The 23,065-nt window shown below is 42.2% G+C and overlaps 1 protein-coding gene across 1 annotated transcript in view; it reads right to left on the minus strand.

Annotated features, from left to right (window-relative positions):
- The window catches only part of cfap20dc (CFAP20 domain containing), a 56,552-nt gene that overhangs the window by 20,526 nt on the left and 12,961 nt on the right, over positions 1–23,065 (minus strand). The window contains exons 6-11 of the mRNA XM_038965466.1: positions 21,446–21,623; positions 15,409–15,578; positions 14,430–14,556; positions 11,450–11,566; positions 3,995–4,404; positions 88–573 (exon numbers count right to left, since the gene is read on the minus strand). Coding sequence (XP_038821394.1) covers positions 88–573; positions 3,995–4,404; positions 11,450–11,566; positions 14,430–14,556; positions 15,409–15,578; positions 21,446–21,623 — 1,488 coding nt within the window. The remainder of the gene's footprint in view (positions 1–87; positions 574–3,994; positions 4,405–11,449; positions 11,567–14,429; positions 14,557–15,408; positions 15,579–21,445; positions 21,624–23,065) is intronic.

Consider the following 23,065-nt stretch of genomic DNA (forward strand, 5'->3'; position numbering starts at 1 on the left):
GGGTAAGAGCTTCTGACGAAGACAGTGCGATAATAAGGATGTGATTGTGAATACTAAATGCCTGGCTGCAGACAGACAGTCCCTAACCTTGTCTAATGTGGCGTCTCCTCGGGGGATGATCTCTCGCAGAGATCTCCTGCTCAGTGATGTCCTGCTGCTGCTCCTGTCCGGAGTCTGGCTCGCTCCCCCTCCTCTTCCCCCAGGTCCAGACTGGCCCAGACTGCTGTGTCTCTGCCCCTGCCTGGTACTCTGACAGGGTGACCGGCAGCGGGTTGGGACCACCCCAGGCACCTCTAATGTTCTCCTGTATGCTTGGGAGTCAGTGTGGGGAGCCAGCCTGGTTTTACACCCTGCAGGGTCTGTGTGGGTTAGGGTTCGCTCTATGGTAAATGTTCGGTCCGCACCACTGGACCCACTGAACCCACTGGACCCAGGCCGTGCTCTGGGCGGAGTGTCCTCATCTAGGCCTGATGATCCGGGGATACCAGGGGTGGAGCTGGGGGGAACACCAGGAGTACCAGGGCTGGGGGGGACACTGGACCTCTGATAGAGGAACCTAGAGGAGGTCTCTTCCTGGGAGAAATAGAGAGGAACAGTTTAAAAATAGGATTTTTTAAATTTATTTTATTATTAGAATATGAGTAATGGTAGCCAGGCAGACATATCTAAAAGGACAGAGGAGGCACTGACGCAACACCTTGAAAGAAAAAGACGTCTGCCTCAAGAAGGGAATTATAGCACAACCTGCCACAGATGAATGCAAAAGAATGCGCGTGCCGGCCAGCTAGCTAATAAACTGCTACGGCTGTACTGTACGATTCCATACTGGCGGCTAGCCGTGGGCTGGTATCCCACGTCCCAAATTACTTGCAATTAACTATGGCAGCAGGCTATCTGAAAAGACTCAATATTAGTCTTGCTTAGCTGGCAGAGGCTAAAATGGCTTTAAAGTAGTGTAAAGCGCTAGGCTTTCATCCCGGCTAATGGTCTCGGTAGGTTTGGCTTGAAACGGTAGGTTTGGCTTGAAACGGCTCTGGTTCCTGGTTCACTAATGAGGACAACCTGGTGATAGGGCATGTTAAGTTTGACTCCTAGCCCGAACCCCATTGACTCTTCTTCACTCCTCCTCTTCCTCCCTTTTTACCTCTCTCTCATCTTTTTCTTCTGCTGCTTTTCGTTTCATGCTCAGAATCGTATGTCATTGAGTGGGGCACTGATGTCAGTGGTGTGATAGAGGCCTCACGCAGTTTAGAGTCAACACCTCTGGCATGGCCAATTACTAAGCATGATCCAACTTGGACGAGGCGTCGAATGTGGACAACTCTGAAAAAAGTATGTCCATATGAATTAATTATCTAGTAATAATCAGGGATACATTTATTTTTTATATTTTTTAATTTCACCTTTATTTCACCAGGTAGGCTAGTTGAGAACAAGTTCTCATTTACAACTGCGACCAGGCCAAGATAAAGCACAGCAGTTCGACACATACAACAACACAGAGTTGCACATGGAATAAATAAGGGATAATAATCTGATTTCCCTCATTGGTAACATTGTATTTTATGTCTTTTGCAAGTTACACTTTTAGGCAATCTGTCTTTTGGTTCCGACATACAGTGCCAGTCAAGAGTTTGGACACACATACTAATTCAAGGGTTTTTCTTTATTTGCCAGATGACCTGGCCTCCCCAATCACCCGACCTCAACCCAGTTGAGATGGTTTGGGATGAGTTGGACCGCAGAGTGAAGGAAAAGCAGCCAACAAGTGCTCAGCATATGTGGGAACTCCTTCGAGATTGTTGGAATAGCATTCCAGGTGAAGCTGGTTGAGAGAATGCCAAGAGTGAGCAAAGCTGCCATCAAGGCAAAGGGTGGCTATTTTGAAGAATCTCAAATATATGTTCTTGCCATAATATGGACCTGGTCTTTAACCAAATTGGGCTATCTTCTGTATACCACCCATACCTTGTTACAACACAAATGATTTGCTCAAACACATTAAGAAGAAAATAAATTCCACAAATTAACTTCTAAGAAGGCACACCTGTTAATTTAAATCCATTCCAGGTGACTACCTCATGAATTTGGTTGAAAGAATGCCAATAGTGTGCAAAGCTGTCATCAAGGCAAAGGTTGGCTACTTTGAAGAATCTGAAATATATTTTGATTTGTTTAACACTTTTTTGGTTACTACATGATTCCATATGTGTTATTTCATAGTTTTGATGTCCTCACTATTATTCTACAATGTAGAAAATAGTACAAATAAAGAAAAACCCTTGAATGAGTAGGTGTGTCCAAACTTTTGACTGGTACTGTAGGTTAGGGAGAAGAGGAAGCTATTTTCAGTGTTTAATAACAGAGTTTTTTAAGGCCAACTGGGACTACCTGTGGATATGGTAGTAAGTTGTGATGTTGGATATTTGAACCCATGAATTACCTAAAACATGCTGTGTGTCTACTGTCTAGTCTGTTGTTTATTCAAATTAACCTTGGTCTCCCAGAGTAAGATGATTGGCTGAAAACAAGCAAACAGAACAAGATGGGAATTGAAAGAAAAATAGAAAGCACCAGAGGTTTTACAATGTGTTCTTCTAGACTAGCAGAGCAGCTAACACACACACACGCACACGCACGCGCACGCACGCACGCACGCACGCACGCACGCACGCACGCACGCACGCACGCACGCACGCACGCACGCACGCACGCACGCACACACACACACACACACACACACACACACACACACACACATCAATCAAAGTGGCCTAATTAACAGTAGCAGAGCATATGTATGTTGAAGATGAAACTGATTTCCCTCAGGACAGTAGAGGAGAGAGAGAGGGACGCATCAACACAACAACTCAATTATCTTTCTCTATCTCACACACAACTGAATTGAGGATGAACAATATATATTCTCAATTCTAATGGAAGTTATCTAGTCTGAGCCAGCTGAGTGATATGTTTCTCACACAACAAACTGAATTATATTTCTCATACAGGACCCATAAAAAAAAAAAACTGAATCATGATTCAGTTTCTTTCATATAGAAATGGACTGAATGTATAAAATAACTGACCCTCACTGCTTTTTTCTCTCCTTGTGGAATCCATTAGGCCAAGCCAAGAAAAGAACAATGAGCACCTCAAGGACCAGTCATTTATTCTGAATTTGACTATTAATGAAAGTCTTAAATCTGAATAATTATATTCCTTCTTAAATTTAAAACCAGTCAAGACAATTCGTTTTCCTTTGAATACATCTAACGGTAATAGCCTTTGTACTCATTACTTATAAAAATTCTCCTCAGCAGCTCTTTATCAGCAGCTCTTTATTACTGGGTTACATTGCTGTGTAAACACTTTCTTACATTTTATATTTACATTTGAGTCATTTAGCAGACGGTCTTATCCAGAGCGACTTACAATTAGAGCATTCATCTTAAGATAAGTAGGTAAGACAATAACACATCACAATCACTTTGCACTAACGGTCTCAGATATAAGATTTAAGAGTATAGTTAGTTATTATATACACTTAGTTTATGCTTTGGTTACGTTTAAAATCTATCCTTTTATTTGCCCATAGAGTGTCTCAATTGCTTTAAGGAAGCAGCTCCTACTGGAGTTGTTGTGTGGCGGTGGTAGGACTGCTTATTCAGGGGATCTGAAGGTCATGGGGGGTCTAAGAGGTTTCTATTGTACAATCTCTGAGAGGTTTCTATTGTTGAGGTTTTTATTGAGGTTTCTATTGAAGCTAAATGTACCAGAGCAACTAAATGTTTTGAAGAAGAAAAACAATGATGTTGAGAGGACTGTGTCATGGGGCACAGGGTGTGTGTGTGTGTGTGTGTGTGTGTGTGTGTGTGTGTGTGTGTGTGTGTGTGTGTGTGTGTGTGTGTGTGTGTGTGTGTGTGTGTGTGTGTACTCTTCATCCTCCAGCAAATCTGGAACAGACCCAGTCGTTTGAGACACATAGACATACCTCCTCACTCTCGCTGGCTAGGAAGTCGTCGTCTGGCCTGGCCCCCCTGTGCCCTCCCGTGTCCTGCTGGCCGTAGGTGTCAGCGGCCTGAGCTGCCTCCTCAGTCCAGCAGGTCTCTCCATGTCCCTGGCCCTGTCCCTGGTCTCCATGTCCTTGTCCCTGGCCTCGCTTGGCTGAGTGGGGCCGAGAAGAGAAGGTGAACACGTCTTCCACTGAGAACTGAGGCTCAGAGACTTCATCCACATCACTCTCCCCTTCACTGTCATCACTGTCCGAGTCCTGCAGGGGTAATGGTGATGGGGGGAGGTCAGGGACAGGGGTCGACTGGCCAGACAGAAGCTCTGGAGAAGATTTGGAGGGCTCCAAACAGGCTCTGTCCTCGTCAACAGGTCTGGGAGACAACAACTTGTCTAAGAGAAGAATAACAACAACAACAACAGCTTTACAGTCAATAAAAACATGAGACTGCTCTGATTGTCTTCTCCAATGGTTCTTGTTGACTCGATTTGCTCGTCCCGTGATCGTTAGCTACAACTGTATCATTGACTCTAAAACTAAATAGTTCCACCTTACTAACTTCATACAATGAAAACACAATGCCTAACCTCAGGTGAATGGATTGCACAATCCATAAGGAGTATTCAATATCAGAGTGCGTAGGCTGCTAATGCACAGCCCAAGCCTCTTGTGTAAGACACTCCTCTTGAGTCAACGCGTAATGGTGATGATGAATCAAGAATAATGACAGAGATCTTATTGCAGTGATCAATGGATCCATCTTCATTTCTTCATCATCAGGAAAACCTCCTGCTGTTCTCTGCCTGCCTGGGTTCATTTTCAGATATGCAAATAACTACTGCCTAATCACAGTACGGCAGAATGAAATGAATTCGATTATGCCATGGTTGCCAAAAGCGGGCCTGCGTTAATTTCCACTCCTGCATAGATGTATATATTTTGGTCAGGGTTTTGTTAATAGAGGCATAATGCCTTAATGAGCATTCCAAATATGCATAAGTGGAAGCCGAAGCATTGAAAACGATTGCGAATGTATTTGTCTGTGGTATGCAGGGAGGGACTGGGGGAGAAAAACGCTTCGCCTTGGCAGAGCGGGGCTCACCCGCCGGCACACAAACGACATCATTAGTAGTGTGGGCGCCATTCTGCTGCAGAATCATCGCTCACACACCCATACCTCTGCCCATGGGGTCTGTCTACAGGCCCTGGCATTAGAAAACACCCAGGCAGGAACACACTGCTCCAGAGGCCTGACTGCATGTCATCCAAGCTGATTAATAGTAGTGTTGGCTTATTGCAGACAGTGACATTGGCTGTATGTGTATGTATGCTGTGAAATGTTCACCAATGGAGTCCAGGCCCACTTAGGAGGTCCAGACTTTGAACACATCATGTTCATTCACTCCAGTGGAGGCTGCTGAGGGGAGGACAGCTCATGATAAGGGCTGGAATGGAGCGAATGGAATAGTATCAAACACATGGGAACCATGTGTCAGATGTTGATACCTTTCCACTTATTCCGCTTCAGCCATTACCACATGCCCGTCCTCCCCAATTAAGGTGTCTCCAAACTCCTGTGATTCACACACTCAAGAGCCCATCCATCCACTATGTTCAAGTGACTCTCATCAGACCAAACGTAACTAAAGAATCCTAATACTTTCAGCTAGCTAGGCTCTACGGCTGCTTCCCAAATTAAACCCTATTCCCTAAGTTGGTGGTTGGAGATATCCCTCTAGTGGTGTGGGGGCTGTGCTTTGGCAAAGTGGGTGGGGTTATATTCTATCTGTTTGGCCCTGTCCGGGGGTATCGTCGGACGGGGCCACAATGTCTCCCGACCCCTCCTGTCTCAGCCTCCAGTATTTATGCTGCAATAGTTTGTGTCGGGGGGCTAGGGTCAGTCTGTTAAATCTGGAGTATTTCTCCTGTTTTATCCGGTGTCCTGTGTGAATTTAAGTATGCTCTCTCTAATTCTCACTCTCTTTTTCACTCTTTCTTTCTCTCTTTCCTTCTTTCTCTCTCTCGGAGGACCTGAACCGTAGGACCATGCCTCAGGACTACCTGGCCTGATAACTCCTTGCTGATGACTCCTTGCTGATGACTCCTCAGTCCACCTGGTCGTGCTGCTGCTCCAGTTTCAACTGTTCTGCCTGCGGCTATGGAACCCTGACCTGTTCACCGGACGTGCTACCTGTCCCAGACCTGCTGTTTTCAACTCTCTAGAGACAGCAGGAGCGGTAGAGATAGTCTGAATGATTGGCTATGAAAAGCAAACTGACATTTACTCCTGAGGTGCTGACCTGTTGCACCCTCTACAACCACTGTGATTATTATTATTTGACCCTGCTGGTCATCTATGAACATTTGAACATCTTGGCCATGTTCTGTTATAATCTCCACCTGGCACAGCCAGAAGAGGACTGGCCACCGCTCATAGCCTGGTTCCTCTCTAGGTTTCTTCCTAGGTTCTGGCCTTTCTAGGGAGTTTTTCAGAGCCACCGTGCTTCTACACCTGCATTGCTTGCTGTTTGGGGTTTTAGGCTGGGTTTCTGTACAGCACTTTGTGACATCAGCTGATGTAAGAAGAGCTTTATCAATAAATTTGATTGATATTTAGTGCACTTATTTTGACCAGGGCCCATAGAGCTCTGGTTAAAAAAGTAGTGCACTACATTTGGAATATTAATTCAGTGGCCTTCTGGTTAGTGTCCGCCCAGAGATTGGAAGGTTGGGAGTTCGATTCCAGGCCAAGTCACACAAAGACTGTAAATGGTACCCGATAGTGTCCATGAAGCTCATCACTAATCTAAGGACCCTGCGACTAAACACCTCCCAGTGCAACTGGATCCTGGACTTCATGACGGGCCGCCCCAAGGTGGTAAGGGTAGGCAACAACACATCTGCCACGTGGATCCTCAACACCGGGGCCCCTCAGGGGTGCGTTCCTAGTCCCCTCCTGTACTCCCTGTTCACCCACGACTTTGTAGCCAAGCACTGACAATGATGAGACAGCCTATAGGGAGGAGGTCAGAGACCTCCAGGACAACAACCTCTCCCTCAATGTGAGCAAGACAAAGGTGATTGTGGACTACAAGAAAAGGAAGGCCGAACAAGCCCCCATTTACATCGACATGGCTGTAGTGGAGCGGGTCGAGAGTTTCAAATTCCTTGGTGTCCACATAACTAAGGACCTATCATGGTTGAAACACACCAAAACTGTCGTGAAGAGGGCACGACAACATCTATTCCTCAAGAGACTGAAAATACTTGGCATGTGTCCTCAGATCCTCAAAAAGGTGCACCATCGAGAGCATCCTGACCGGATGCATCACCGCCTGGTATGGCAACTGCTCGGCATCCGACCGCAAGGCGCTACAGAGGGTAGGGTGTACGGCACAATACATCACTGGTGCCAAGCTTCCTGCCATCCAGGACCTACAGTTGAAGTCGGAAGTTTACATACACCTTGGCCAAATACATTTAATCTAAATTTTTCACAATTCCTGACATTTAGTCCTAGTAAAAATGTTCTGTCTTAGGTCTGTTAGGATCACCACTTTATTTTAAGAATGTGAAATGTCAGAATAATAGCAAAGAGAAGGATTCATTTCAGCTTTTATTTCTTTCATCACATTCCCAGTGGGTCAGAAGTTTACATATACTCAATTAGTATTTGGTAGCATTGCCTTTAATAGTTTAACTTGGGTCAAACGTTTCGGGTAGCCTTCCACAAGCTTCCCACAATAAGTTGGGGGAATTTTGGCCCATTCCTCCTGACAGAGCTGGTGTAACTGAGTCAGGTTTGCAGGCCTCCTTGCTCACACACGCTTTTTCAGTTCTGCCCCAAATTTTCTATAGGATTGGGGTCAGGGCTTTGTGATGGCCACTTCAATACCTTGACTTTGTTGTCCTTAAGCCATTTTGCCACAACTTTGGAAGTATGCTTGGGGTCATTGTTCATTTGGAAGAACCATTTGCGACCAAGCTTTAACTTCCTGACTGATGTCTTGAGATGTTGCTTCAATATAATTTTCCTGCCTCATGATGCCATCTATTTTGTGAAGTGCACCAGTCCCTCCTGCAGCAAAGCACCCCCACAACATGATGCTGCCACCCATGTGCTTCACGGTTGGGATGGTGTTCTTCGGCTTGCAAGCCTCCCCCTTCTTCCTCCAAACATAACAATGGGCATTATGGCCAACAGTTCTATTTTTGTTTCATCAGACCAGAGGACATTTCTCCAAAAAATACGATCTTTGTCCCTATGTGCAGTTGCAAACCGTAGTCTGGCTTTTTTTATGGCGGTTTTGGAGCAGTGGCATCTTCCTTGCTGAGCGGCCTTTCAGGTTATGTCGATATAGGACTTGTTTTACTGTGGATAAAGATACTTTTGTACCTGTTTCCTCCAGCATCTTCACAGGGTCCTTTGCTGTTGTTCTGGGATTGATTTGAACTTTTAGCACCAAAGTACGTTCATCTCTAGGAGACAGAACGTGTCTCCTTCCTGAGCGGTATGACGGCTGTGTGGTCCCATGGTGTTTATACTTGCGTACTATTGTTTGTACAGATGAACGTGGTACCTTCAGACGTGGTACCTTCAGGCATACATCCACATGTATGCCTCCAATTGACTCAAATGATGTCAATTAGCCTATCAGAAGCTTCTAAAGTCATGACATCATTTTCTGGAATTTTTCAAGCTGTTTAAAGGCACAGTCAACTTAGTGTATGTAAACTTCTGACCCACTGGAATTGTGATACAGTGAATTATAAGTGGACTAATCTGTCTATAAACAGTTGTTGGAAAGATTACTTGTGTCATGCACAAAGTAGATGTCCTAACCGACTTGCCAAAACTACAGTTTGTTAACAAGAAATTTGTGGAGTGGTTGAAAAACGAGTTTTAATGACTCCAACACAAGTGTATGTAAACTTCCTACTTCAATTTTATATACTAGGCGGTGTCAGCGGAAGGCCCAAAATTGTCATAGACTCCAGTCACCCAAGTCTTAGACTATTCTCTCTGCTTCCGCACAGCAAGCGGTACCGGAGCGCCCCCCCCCCCTCCCCTTTTTTACACTGTTGCTACACGTCTGTTTATTATCTATGCATAGTCACTTTACTCCTACCTACAGGTTCAAATTACCTCAACTAACCTGTACCCCCCGCACATTGACTCTGTACCGATACCCCCTGTATATGGCCTCGTTATTGTTATGTAATTTTATTGTGTTACTTTTTATTTTATACTCTAATTTATTTAGTAGATATATAACTCTTTTCCTTGAACTGCATTGTTGGTTAAGGGCTTGTAAGTAAGCATTTCACGGTAAGGTCTGTTGTATTCGGCGCACAACATTTTTATGACCTAGAATATGTGGACAACCACACATACCTAGGTGTCTGGTTAGACTGTAAACTCTCCTTCCAGACTCACATTAAGCATCTCCAATCCAAAATGAAATCTAGAATCGGCTTCCTATTTCGCGACAAAGCATCCTTCACTCATGCTGCCAAACATACCTTGTAAAACTGACTATCCTACCGATCCTTGACTTCGGCGATGTCATTTACAAAATAGACAGCAAACTGGATGTTGTCTATCCCAGTGCCATCCGTTTTGTCACCAAAGCCCCATATACTACCCACCACTGCGACCTGTATGCTCTCGTTGGCTGGCCCTCACTACATATCCGTCGCCAAACCCACTGGCTCCAGGTCATCTATAAGTCTTTGCTAGGTAAAGCCCCACCTTATCTAAGCTCACTGGTCACCAAAGTCAACACTTCCTTTGGCTGCCTTTCCTTCCAGTTCTCTGCTGTCAATAACTGGAAGGAATTGCAAAAATCTCTGAAGCTGGAGTCTTATATCTCCCTCTCTAACTTTAAGCATCAGCTGTCAGAGCAGCTTACCAATCATTGTACCTGTACACAGCCAATCTGTAAATAGCACACCCCACTACCTCATCCCCATATTATTACTTACCCTTCTGTTCTTTTGCACCCCAGTATTTCTACTTGCACATTCATCTTCTGCACATCTATCACTCCAGTATTAATGCTAAATTGTAATTATTTTCGCCTCTAGGGCTTATTTATTGCCTACCTCCCTACTCTTCTACATTTGCACACACTGTACATAGATTTTTCTATTTTTCTTTTCTCTTGTGTTATTGACTGTACATTTGTTTATGTGTAACCCGGTGTTGTTGTATTTGTCGCACTGCTTTGCTTTATCTTGGCCAGGTCGCAGTTGTAAATGAGAACTTGTTCTCAACTGGCCTACCTGGTTAAATAAAGGTGAAATTAAAAAATACTTTACATTTTTTTTGAATTTGATTTGATGCTTCTTTGCTTGGGAGTAAGCCCCTGTGATAGACTATTGTCCTGTCCAAGGGGTGTACTTGTACATCAAGCTGCCTCAAGCTACTGACTCCTGCTCCTACGAGCCATTCTGGCTCGCGCGAGGCTACTTACCATACAGGAAATAGTGTGTCATTTGGGATGCAGCCTAGTAGTTCAGCGGTATGAAGTGTCTATGAACATTCAGCGCACTTTTGTCTCAACACTATAATCACCTTTTCTAATTGTGCTGCTGTGTGGAAGACCCTGAGCCAAACCCACGGGACTTCCCCCTCTGACTCTTATTTAATGTGCCATTACCATTAATGAACGTACTGCGCTTAGACTGAGAGTAAGAGGGGAGGGCTGCAGTGCTGCCTCCTGCCCTGCACAGGGACTGCTCCAGGCTTTTGGAGATGGGAACAGCCCATAAATGTGCTTAGAGCAAAAAAAGTGTGCATTTAGTGTGGCTGGGGTGGGGGGTTAACAAAAAAAACTCAGACAAGTATTTCATAGCCTTAGCAATAATCCTGCATAAAATGTGTAGAAATGGGTGAGACTTCAGAAGCTGGGTACTATTACTGTAGCTGGAAACTACTGAGGCAAATATACTAATGGCTAAAGTTGGCTCAACTTGCCAATTAATTGAGGTAGATGGAAGTAAATCTTGGTAAGAACCATCCTTGGAAGTGTCATGCCAGATAAGCCATCTGCCACATACTGTAGCTCCAGATTGTGATGGTTGGATGTCTGCTCTGGAGTAGGAACTGGATAAAGGGGTTAAAGTGTCTTCACTTCACTCCCAAATCAGAAACAGAAGCACTAGCCGGAGCCCGGCTGTGTCCATTTTAAAAAGTGTGTCAGTTGAGAGAAGTGTCTGACCTGCTGTTTGGTCTCCACTCATCTCACTGGGGGTCAAACGTTGTTGGTTCCTGTCTCCATGGTGGCTAAGTCCAGCGTCTATGGGTCCAATTTACAACAGAAAAGAGGACATCTACCCTAAGACCACCACACTTCACACACTTCACACTTAGACACACAATCCAGTTCACACAGACAGGCTCTCTAAAGCTTTCATAATACATACACAGCTCACCTGAGCCAGGCGCCAGTTTCTCCTTCCCTGCACTGTGGACCCGTAGCTTCCTGGACCCCGCCTTGTCTGATGACGCTCTGTCTTTAGGTGGTCGCGGCTGCAGGCTCCCTGGCTTCCCTGTACGTTGCACAACGAGGTTACATTCAAAACACGGGTCACAATAATAGCCTGACAAACACATAATGCAACTTTAGAACCTGAGCAGATAGCAGTTTGTTCATGGCTAGCGGAACAGCTTACGGAGTACTGAATAGTATGCCACAGTAAAACCATCTTTCATTCTCAATAAAAGGTATTTCAGAAAACAAGCTTTGTCCAATCCATCAATAGCGAGTGCAGCAGACTAAATAAAGCTAGCTATGCACAACTAAAGCTAGATATTTTAATGATCTTCTTATACACTCCATCACACTTCAAACGTATTGCATTACCAAGTCTAATATAGTTGAATTTAGGTCAGTGAGTGTATAGAGTCAGTGTGCGGATGAATTACTATCACATAAAGGAGCATGCTAACCAGACATACTTATGTAATATTTCAATTACGCACTCAGATTTGAGAAGGGAAACCATAACTATGATGAACGTTGGGGAGTCAATGATTCTGTCATACCATTGTACTAATGAACCAGTGTTTACAGTTAGTTAGCTTGGTGGAAGAGGACAGCTGTTGAAAGTACATTAAATATACCCACTGATTTAACTTCTCTTACGGGAGCAGTAATTCGACAAACTGGGCTGAATAAAGCAAGCTAGGCAAAACTAAGGAGGAAGTTGTTTTTCAGATTTGGCCAAATCACAATTTCCAAGTCATGTCTGTGACTATTGGTCAGTGTGGGAAGCACACTGTGGAATGAATGTATGGTTTCTGTAGTAGTGTGACATGCAAATTATTAATGGCCTATAAAAAAAACTCTCAGTTCATGCTTGAATTTCTCTTACAACGATTTGAGATTTGCTGATGCTAATGAAAACGGTCGACACTACAGTGTGGGATCCACACTGACAGACATCTGGAAGCCCTATCGTCTTAAAACGTCTGAAAACCTACCTTATCAAAAAAATATCTTGATTAATCCCACAGCACCCTCATGTTTACTATGCCTGTGATATATGGTTGTCTCACCTCGCTACTTTAAGATGATTGCACTGTAAATCGCTCTGGTTAAGAGTGTCTGCTTAACGACAAAAGTATTAAAGATGAACTGAAACATTTTAGTAAGTTAAGGTGATTTCGATAACCAAATGTGATAAAGAAGCATGTTCCTACCCTTAAAACTGCTGAAAAACTAATATTTATGTATTTATGTATTATGTATTTATGTATATATTTATGACTACTCGGGCTCCCGAGTGGCGCAGCGGTCTAAGGCACTGCATCTCAGTGCTAGAGGCGTCACCACAGACACCTTGGTTTGAATCCAGGCTCTATCACAGCCGGCCGTGATTGGGAGTCCCATAGGATGGCAAACAATTTGGCCGGTGTAGGCTCTCATTGTAAAAAATTATTTGTTCTTAACTGACTAGTTAAATAAAGGTTAAATAAAAAAATGACTGTGTGTTGCCATGTTGATAATGTGTCATCAACGACATCACTTGATAGGTTCATCTGACAGGCAGCCCAGATTACAATGCATGTTAGAGCCTCATTGACAATGTTTTCATTTTGACAACAATAAAAAAAAAAATGAAAATAAGTCCCTTTTTAGAAGGCTCTCCTGTTATAGACTAGCTAGGTCAGGGTTCCCCAACTGGCGGCCCACTGGACGAATTTGGCCCGCTGGTGATTTTATTTTTTTTCTTTGCAAAAATTTAAGAAAACATTTTTTATTTAAAAATATATATATTTTCTTGTTGGACATAAAAGACTGTAAAAACACCTGCAAATCAGCTTAGAGTGATTTTAATTTTGGAAATCTGTTCCAATGTATTCCCACACATAATAAAGAGATATACAGTATGCGATCGTATACAAATGTAAGCAAGGTTTGAAATTATTCTGTTTTAGTTATATATTATATCCGTTTGTGCTTCTTGCGGTCAATCTGCAGTTTACAAATGATTTGTAATTATGTTCCGGCCCCCTGACCATAGGCTTAAGAAAAAAATCGGCCCGCGGCTGAATCTAGATGATCCCTAAACTAGGTGATATGGCATGATAAATTGACCAAAAAATTATACTGTGCGTTGTGGGCTATCATAGCCAGCTAGTCCAAAACCACGGCATGCTCAGCTATCCTTGATGGATATTTTGCATGCTAGTGTCGTTATCGGAACAGCTTGCTACAGAGCAGGATTTTATTATGGATTATGGATTTCACTATGGACATTGGTAACATAATTTGGTCTCATAAATCTTACAACTAGCTGCAATTGATTTAATACGAGTGGACACTGTTAACAACCCGACATGTCTGTTGCTAAATCTTTCAGATCAGACACCTAGCTAGCGTCAATACTCCTTTTTCTAGCCAGCTGTTTCTAGCCCAGCTAGCTTGCGAGCGTCTACTGGGTTTGCAGTGAAGTCCCTCACTGCAAACCAGATTGAATACCGTTTCATGCATAGTGTACACGATCTGCAAAAGTGACTTTATTACCATGCAGTTGGCTTGCTTACTAACCTTGTTTGCTGTTAGCTAGCTTGCTGGCAAACACAGTATGATCCGATGCACATGTCAAAACTACTGTAATGTTTAACACAGCTAGACCTTGCTCGCTGAACGGACACCAAAGGCCATGAGTAAAGTAGGCGCGCGGACGCTCTACCATTCCTATTACGCTGTTTCAATATGGCTGCGGCCACATCTCTCTAAGCTTGAACAATTTCAAATATTATGTTCTAAAAGTATTGTCCTAACATTCAACAAGGTTACCTAACATCGACATGTAAAACAATGTTGTAGGTTGATTTGAGCATTTCAGTTGAATGTAAATGTCTGGCATTTTTACTTGACGTTGTGTGGAACAGACTTGTCCTTACCTGCCAGCTCATAAACAGAGTCATTCTTCTGGCTACTGGGACCAGGTTGTTTCTCGCTCCAGTCTCCATGATCCTGATGTCTCTCTGAAGCAGCTGTTCTATTTGTTTTTGCACCAGAGACAGACCCCTGTGACAGAGAGAAAGAAGGAGAGAGAGGGAGAGAGCGAGGGAGACAGAGACAGAGAGAGAGAGTGAGAGCGAGAGAGAACAAGATTGGCAACCTGTTGCCACAAGAAAAGGGCAACATTATGTTTATTTATTTTCCCTTTTGTACTTGAACTATTTGCACATCGTTACAACACTGTACATAGCCATAAATGTCTCTATTCCTTTTCAACTTTTGTGAGTGTAATGCTTACTATTTACAATGTAAACATATGTTGCCCATGCCAATGAAGCCCTTTGAATTGAATTGAGAGAGAGAGAGGTCTAAAAACATATTATAAAACATAAATAAAATCAGAGCACTAAAGACTGAAACAGCAAAGCAAAAACAAACAAAAGAGGATCACAGAGCGGATCTCTCACCGGGCGTCCTAGAAGACACAGCACTGGCTTTCCAATGAGGGGAGATATTACAGGTGGATAATAATACAGAAATAGTTCCGAATGCGTCAAAGACCAAATAACTCCCGGTGCCTCAAGACAACATCCGTTGATTCTTATCATCATGAAACTATTGGAGAAAAAGAGAAACAAAAGCAGGAATACCTAAAATACTATTCACAAAGGTCTCTTTTAGTTTGCTCTTCAAAAAGTGGATGTGATATCTCTGCTTGGAGAGTGGGCCAGCGCTACAATAAAATAATAACAGCTCCTCCCAACACTTATTTTCACACTATTGGTAAATGCAAGAGTCACATCGTATGATAAATGTGTTCATGTGGGTATTCAAAAGAGAGACTCCAGCATGCAATATATTTATATATGAAATCAACCCATGTTTGGACAGCAAGCTCCCTTCTCAGGGGAGTATTACCATATTCATGCTTCGGTGTGTCCTCCCGTCCTGTGTCCTCCCGTCCTGTCCCTGTCCCTCTGAGAGTCCACTGTTCTTCCTTCCGGTCAGTGGAGGGGGTCCTAAAACCCTCGACCCAAATGCGATGTGGGAGGCGTCCGGCTGGATCTTGGGGCCTCGAGCAACACTGGCTACCCTGACACTGCCTGACTGATCTGGAAGGTACAAAAATAAACAGATCATTTGGATACTCATTTGTTATCAATGTTTACAACGCATAGGATCATCTCTTTCAATGTAATACTGGGAAAATAGATAGTGATCGTGACTGTGATAGGGATCAACAGCAATGTTTGGCTGTTTTGTGTAATTTTCAAGTAACCAGCTCAAACACATTACACATAGGCTTAATGTAGCATATCAGCAGCCTATTACTATTAAACTGTTTCTCACACAGTCACCACTTTGCACTTATTTGTGTTTCATTAATATTACTCAAGGCTAAGAATAACATAGCAAGAGACAAACGCCGCCTATGTAAAAGGCAGTGATATCCTGACATTGCAAATGGATTCCAGCTGATTTAACATATGGATTTGAGCTTGATATTACAGTGGCATACTAGCACCCCTCTGCACATAATTCATTTACAAACATAAATTACACCCCTTTCAACCAAGATTGATAAAAAACGGACATACAGTTGAAGTCGGAAGTTTACATACACTTAGGTTGGAGTCATTAAAACTCGTTTTCAACCACTCCACAAATGTATTGTTAACAAACTAGTTTTGGCAAGTCGGTTAGGACATCTACTTTGTGCATGACACAAGTCATTTTTCCAACAACTGTTTATAGACAGATTATTTCACTTATAATTCACTGTATCACAATTCCAGTGGGTCAGAAGTTTACATACACTTAGTTGACTGTGCCTTTAAACAGCTTGGAAAATTCCAGAAAATGATGTCATGGCTTTAGAAGCTTGTGATAGGCTAATTGACATAATTTGAGTCAATTGGAGGCGTACCTGTGAATGTATTTCAAGGTCTACATTCAAACTCAGTGACTCTTTGCTTGACATCATGGGAAAATCAAAAGAAATCAGCCAAAAAAATTGTAGACCTCCACAAGTCTGGTTCATCCCCGGGAGCAATTTCCAAACGGCTGAAGGTACCACGTTCATCTGTACAAACAATAGTATACAAGTATAAACACCATGGGACCATGCAGACGTCATACCGCTCAGGAAGGAGACGCATTCTGTCTCCTAGAGATGAACGTACTTTGGTGCGAAAAGTGCAAATCAATCCCAGAACAACAGCAAAGTACCTTGTGAAGATGCTGGATGAAACAGGTACACAATTATCTATATCCACAGTAAAACAAGTCCTATATCGACATAACCTGAAAGGCCACTCAGCAAGGAAGAAGCCACTGCTCCAAAACTGCCATAAAAAAGCCAGACTACGGTTTGCAACTGCACATGGGGACAAAGATTGTACTTTTTGGAGAAATGTCCTCTGGTCTGATGAAACAAAAATAGAACTGTTTGGCCATAATGACCATCGTTATGTTTGAAAGAAAAAGGGGGATGCTTGCAAGCCGAAGAACACCATCCCAACCGTGAAGCATGGGGTGGCAGCATCATGTTGTGGGGGTGCTTTGCTACAGGAGGGACTGGTGCACTTCACAAAATAGATGGCATCATGAGGCAGGAAAATTATGTGGATACATTGAAGCAACATCTCAAGACATCAGTCAGGAAGTTAAAGCTTGGTTGCAAATGGGTCTTCCAAATGGACAATGACCCCAAGCACACTTCCAAAGTTGTGGCAAAATGGCTTAAGGACAACAAAGTCAAGGTATTGGAGTGGCCATCACAAAGCCCCGACCTCAATCCTATTGAAAATTTGTGGGCAGAACTGAAAAAGCGTGTGCGAGCAAGCCTGCAAACCTGACTCAGTTACACCAGCTCTGTCAGGAGGAATGGGCCAAAATTCACCCAACTTATTGTTGGAAGCTTGGAGAAGGCTACCCAAAACGTTTGACCCAAGTTAAACTATTTAAAGGCAATGCTACTAAATACTAATTGAGTGTATGTAAACTGCTGACCCACTGGGAATGTGATGAAAGAAATAAAAGCTGAAATAAATCATTCTCTACTATTATTCGGACATTCCACATTCTTAAAATAAAGTGGTGATCCTAACAGACCTAAGACAGGGAATTTTTACTAGGAATTGTGAGTTTAAATGTATTTGGCTAAGGTGCATGTAAACTTCTGACTTCAACTGTAGCTATGTTATAGAAACTGTGGTATAACTAATCGGAGGAATATTGGGAGTGGGAAATAAGCACCATAGCTTCCTTTATATAAATGCAGAAACTTGAGTCTGATTGGTTTGAAACACCACAACTTACAGGCCTGGGTCGTTCCACAAAATGAGTCCCTTTTGCGTCCTTTTGATATTTTAAGTAGAAATGATGCCTGTTATATTAAATGAAGTGCTCTTTAATATAGACCATATGGAAAATTCAATAAATCAGATTTTTGTAAACCCCTTGTTAGTTTGTTGCTTTCATACAGTAGTTTCTAAAGATGATCATTTATTTAATGTGATTATTGATTTATTTTAAGGTTAAAAAAACAACTCATTTTAATAATGGTGAAACTACTCCTATTTAAATATTATTTTTCAAAAGAAACATTAAACATCAGTCCTGTGTGGCCCACTTGGTAGAGCATGGCACTTGCAACACCAGCATTGAGGGTTCGATTCCCACAGGGAACCAGTATGAAAATGTATGCACTCACTACTGTAGGTCGATCTTGATAAAAGGGTCTGCGAAATGACTGGAATGTAAAAAAATGTCAAAGCAGGTGAGCTGGTTCTACTTTTTTTTGCAATTTTCTGGTTTTGTGGTGGAAAACTGAGTGGGTTGAGCATTACACAGGCAATAATTTTTTCACTATATTTTTTGGTGTTGTGAAGCTTGCATCCAATTGCCCCTAATTGTTGCACACAACGAGCTTCCATTCCCCCTGTCACATGGGGATTTATGGCTGATTTAAGATGAAATCGTCAACTCTGTTGCGTTCAACACCGTTACTTTCTTTGGCACTTAATAGGCACTTACCATATAACAAATAAATAATAATAATAATAACCTCTTGAGATAGTTTTTTAAAAAGTTGAACATGTGCTCATCATGACAGAATGTTAAAATTAGGGGAAATAAAGGTTTTCTTCACCACACTGCCCAAAAGGGAACAACCCGCCTACACTTTTCCATAGCAAAGTGCCTAGTGATAATTGGATGAACCTAAAGACAAGGTCACACCATTGTTGAAAAGACAAAACCCAGCATGCAATTGGTTCAACTGTTCTCTCTCAACAACAACAAAAAATCTCTATAGATGTTTCATCTTTTAATTTGCTGTTTGGCTGACGAATGTACTAAACTCAAGAAACAGTAATTAGCAACAGTCTTTTTTACACAATTAGATTGGATGTCTACTTTAATAGCAATCCCTTTTAATCATTATTAGGCATGTTATGCTAATAACTAGACCAACCAATTATGAGAACTAATTTACAAGAAAACGAACGGTGTGTGCGTGAGCGAGTGTGTGCATTGCATGTGTGTGAATGTGTGTGTGTGTGTGTCTCTCTCTTGGTGTGTGTGTGTGTGTGTGTGTGTGTGTGTGTGTGTGTGTGTGTGTGTGTGTGTGTGTGTGTGTGTGTGTGTATGCATGCATGCGTCCAAGTGTGTGTGTGTGTGTGCATGTGATTACTGTTCATTTCTAATGGCACGGCCAAGTGACTCAACATGCTGGAGACAGCTGTCAGAACAAATAAATATGCGCTGATAAAAAGGCCACAGAGGTACTGTCTGTCTGTAGGGGAGCAGAGTGGGGCTGCTGAATCACTGGCGCATGTCTTTCTCCCTCATAAACACATATAATTGCTGTTCTCTCTCTCTGGGTGTACAGGTGCGGGGTGATGTGCGAGCCAAATTCCAAAGGCCACCTGGGTTTTAGAGTGCAACAATCACACTGTGCCGCCTGCAGCAGAGTGGAAGCTTTTAGGTGAGAATAAAGGCAAGTCCTTTAAAGTACTACTTACTGCCTGTTCTGGTTTTTCATTGCTTTCAACCATAAAACAACAAAAGAATGTACACAAAACAACAACAATGGAACTTTGACCGCCTTTCAAAGTTATGAAGGAATGGTTACGTAAAGCCACATAATCTCAATGGGCATTGCTGTACTCTGATGATGCTGTCTTCCTGGGTATGCCTTTAAGGCCCTGTCTTCATGTATTTAATCCCTCAGAAACTCTATTAGACTTTACGTACCATCTGTGATAGCAGCTCAGGAATCAACAGGAGATGAACTGACAGATTATTATGTAAGCCATGAGAGGCAAGCAAACTATCTGCTCATGATTACATGCAACAAAAGTGTCTGGAAAAGCACAATCTATATTTGACTGTTTATTTGTGTTTAAACATGTTATGGACATATTGAAAAACAAAACACATTTTACATTTCAAAGATAAAGATTTGTAATACGCTGCTTTCAATAAATGGAAAACTGTTTGCAACTATGGGACTATGTTTACTTTGGTTAGATGTGGGGGTCTGAGGCTGAGTTTAGCCAGTCATGAAGCATATCCAATCAGGGAAAGAAAAACAGTAGGAGCCAGAAAGGGCAAACCAATTTCAGAGAATTACTGGTGTCTGTTTGAAACAAATGGAAAACTCTGGCTTATATGGAAATTAATTGAACTGAATTATTATTTGTTTCTTGGTCAAAGACGGAACAAAATGGACGTAGCCTAGAACTGTTTGATGAAAATAAATACTAGACTTGATTTGATTGTTTTGTATTACTGGGTTATTGTTACTATTATTGGACAATCACTTGGTCAGCTATTGACACTTGAGAACTCAGATGAACAAGAACTCAAGCTCTATCCCAACCATAACGTGCTTGTTCCAACCAAAGAGGGGGATTAGAAATAAACACAGATTGCAATGTGGTTACATTTGTTCTCTCAAATGAAGAAAGTCACACCCACACATGATTTTGAGTGTGCAACTTTCTTTTTTACTTGTATTCAACACCTCACAGAAGGGATGTAGGTTCTATATCTATTTACTTCATAGATTTGTTGTCTCACCCACCAGACTCAGAGTTGAGAGGGCAAGTCTTCAGGTCTGCCAGTCTCAGCCGCTCCATGTTCATTACCTGGATCACCTGGTGGACGTCAGGGGGAAACTGGCAGCTCCGAGGGATCGAGTCCATGGGACCATTTCCACCAATATATAGGTCTACAGAGGGAAAACAAAAAACTAAGCATGAAACAAGAGAATGAAATAAACCAAAAGTGATCTAGCTGAAAACATAATCATGGAGGTATTGGCTTTCTCAAGGAAGCGAAAATAAGCTTTTGCATTATAATTCATTAAAAAATAAATTATTCCAGGCCTATCCATTTTCCAGATGAATTAGCAGGCAGTGTAATGGGTGTACACACACACACACACACACACACACACACACACACACACACACACACACACACACACACACACACACACACACAGACACACACACACACACACACACACACACACACACACACACACACACACACACACACACACACACACACCAGTAATCTGCTGCTCAAGGTGGGTGTTGCTGTGCCATATCAGTTCTCATCAACAGTTCTCAACATGCTCTGTGAGGGATGGAGGTGTGAAGTTGGACTCGCCCTGGGGTGTGTCATTGATTCACCATGTAGGAAGAGGCTATTCACATGATACACATCGGCTTACCATGACTGTTTAAGCAACCTACCATGTTAGGCCAAGCAACCTACCATGGTAGGCCAATGGTAGGCCATTTTCAAAAAGGCCTAATGTTCATCAGAATAAAAATTTACAGTTTAATATCCATGGAATGGACAAAAATGAAGAAGACATGTCTTGCCATGATGGAGCGTTTAGAGTGTTTTGGTGTGACTGACTGACTGACTGACTGACTGACTGACTGACTGAATGTCTTACCTCCATCAGAAGCCCCTGCAGGCTCAGTCTTCATGGTGAAGATTCTCCGTAACTTACAGCTGGCAGAGACAGTGATTCCATCCAGGGATAAGAACCCTGCACCTTTAAACAGCTCACTGGTGAATGACACAAGGTCGATGCACATGTTGCACCACTAGAGATGAGAAAAGAGGGAAGAGAAGGAAATTGTTTTGTTCAGACTATCTAAAGCAATTTAAACAGTTGACAGCTGTCCTCCATGTCCCTGTTTTTTTGTTTAAAAAGTTTGTTGAAGCAATATCCCAGCGAACAACAAATGCTCCCATAACTTTAGAGAACATTCCTTTACAGGTCCAATGCAGACGTTTTCATCTCAATAGCAAATCATTTGTGGGTAACAATTAAGTACCTTACTGTGATTGTTCTACTAAACTATATGGAATAAAAAGGTCATACCAAAGATCCTTTTTTCTATTTGATTTTGAATTTTTAAGACCCTTTGAAGTATCAAAAATGAATTGGAATTGTTTTATTTATTTGGCCTTACTGCTATTAGCACATACAAACGCATTGAATAAGAAAGAGACAGATACAATAAGAAACAACAGATAGTCCCCCCCTAAATATCTAAAGGAAGTTGGTTCTGAAGTGTCTATCCTTAGAGATATAGGAAAGATTCTGATCTTATCTCTAAGGATAGACACTTCAGAACATTTATTTAGATATTTTTTACATGTATTTAACGGTTTATATTTGTCACTAAACAGTCTACATACAGTGCCAATCAAAAGTTTGGACAAACCTACTCATTCCTGGGTTTTGCTTTGTTTTTTACTATTTTCTACATTGTAGAATAATAGTGAAGAAATCAAAACTATGAAATAACACATTTGGAATCATGCAGGAACCAAAAAAGTGTTAAACAAATACAATTTCTTTTTACATTTGAGATTCTAGCCACCCTTTGCCTTGATGACAGCTTTGCACACTCTTGGAATTCTTTCAACCAGCTTCATGAGGCAGTCACCTGGAATGGATTTAAATTAACAGGTGTGCCTTGTTAGAAGTTAATATGTGGAATTTCTTTCCTTCTTTGAGCCAATCAGTTGTGTTGTGACAAGGTAGGTGTGGTATACAGAAGATAGAACAGCTGAGAACACAAAGAGAAACGACAGTCCATCATTACTTTAAGACATGAAGGTCATTCAATCCGGAACTTTGAATGTTTCTTCAAGTGCAGTTGCAAAAACCAAGCGCTTTGATGTTACCTCTGCTGCAGAGGATAAGTTCATTAGAGTTTCCAGCCTCAGAAATTGCAGCCCAAATAAATGCTTCACAGAGTTCAAGTAACAGACACATCTCAACATCAAGAGGAGACTGTGTGAATCAGTCCTTCGTGGTTGAATTGCTGCAAAGAAACCACTATTAAAGGACACCAAATCTATCCTTTGGTCTGATGAGTCAAAATTTGAGATTTTTGGTTCCAACCGCTGTATCTTTGTGAGACGCAGAGTAGGTGAACGGATAATTTCTGCATGTGTGGTTCCCACCGTGAAGCATGGAGGAGGAGGTGTGATGGTGTGGGGTGCTTTGCTGGTGACACTATCAGTGATTTAT

This window comes from Salvelinus namaycush, chromosome 2 (genome assembly GCF_016432855.1).
Source record: "Salvelinus namaycush isolate Seneca chromosome 2, SaNama_1.0, whole genome shotgun sequence".
In the NCBI taxonomy this organism is placed as follows: domain Eukaryota; kingdom Metazoa; phylum Chordata; class Actinopteri; order Salmoniformes; family Salmonidae; genus Salvelinus; species Salvelinus namaycush.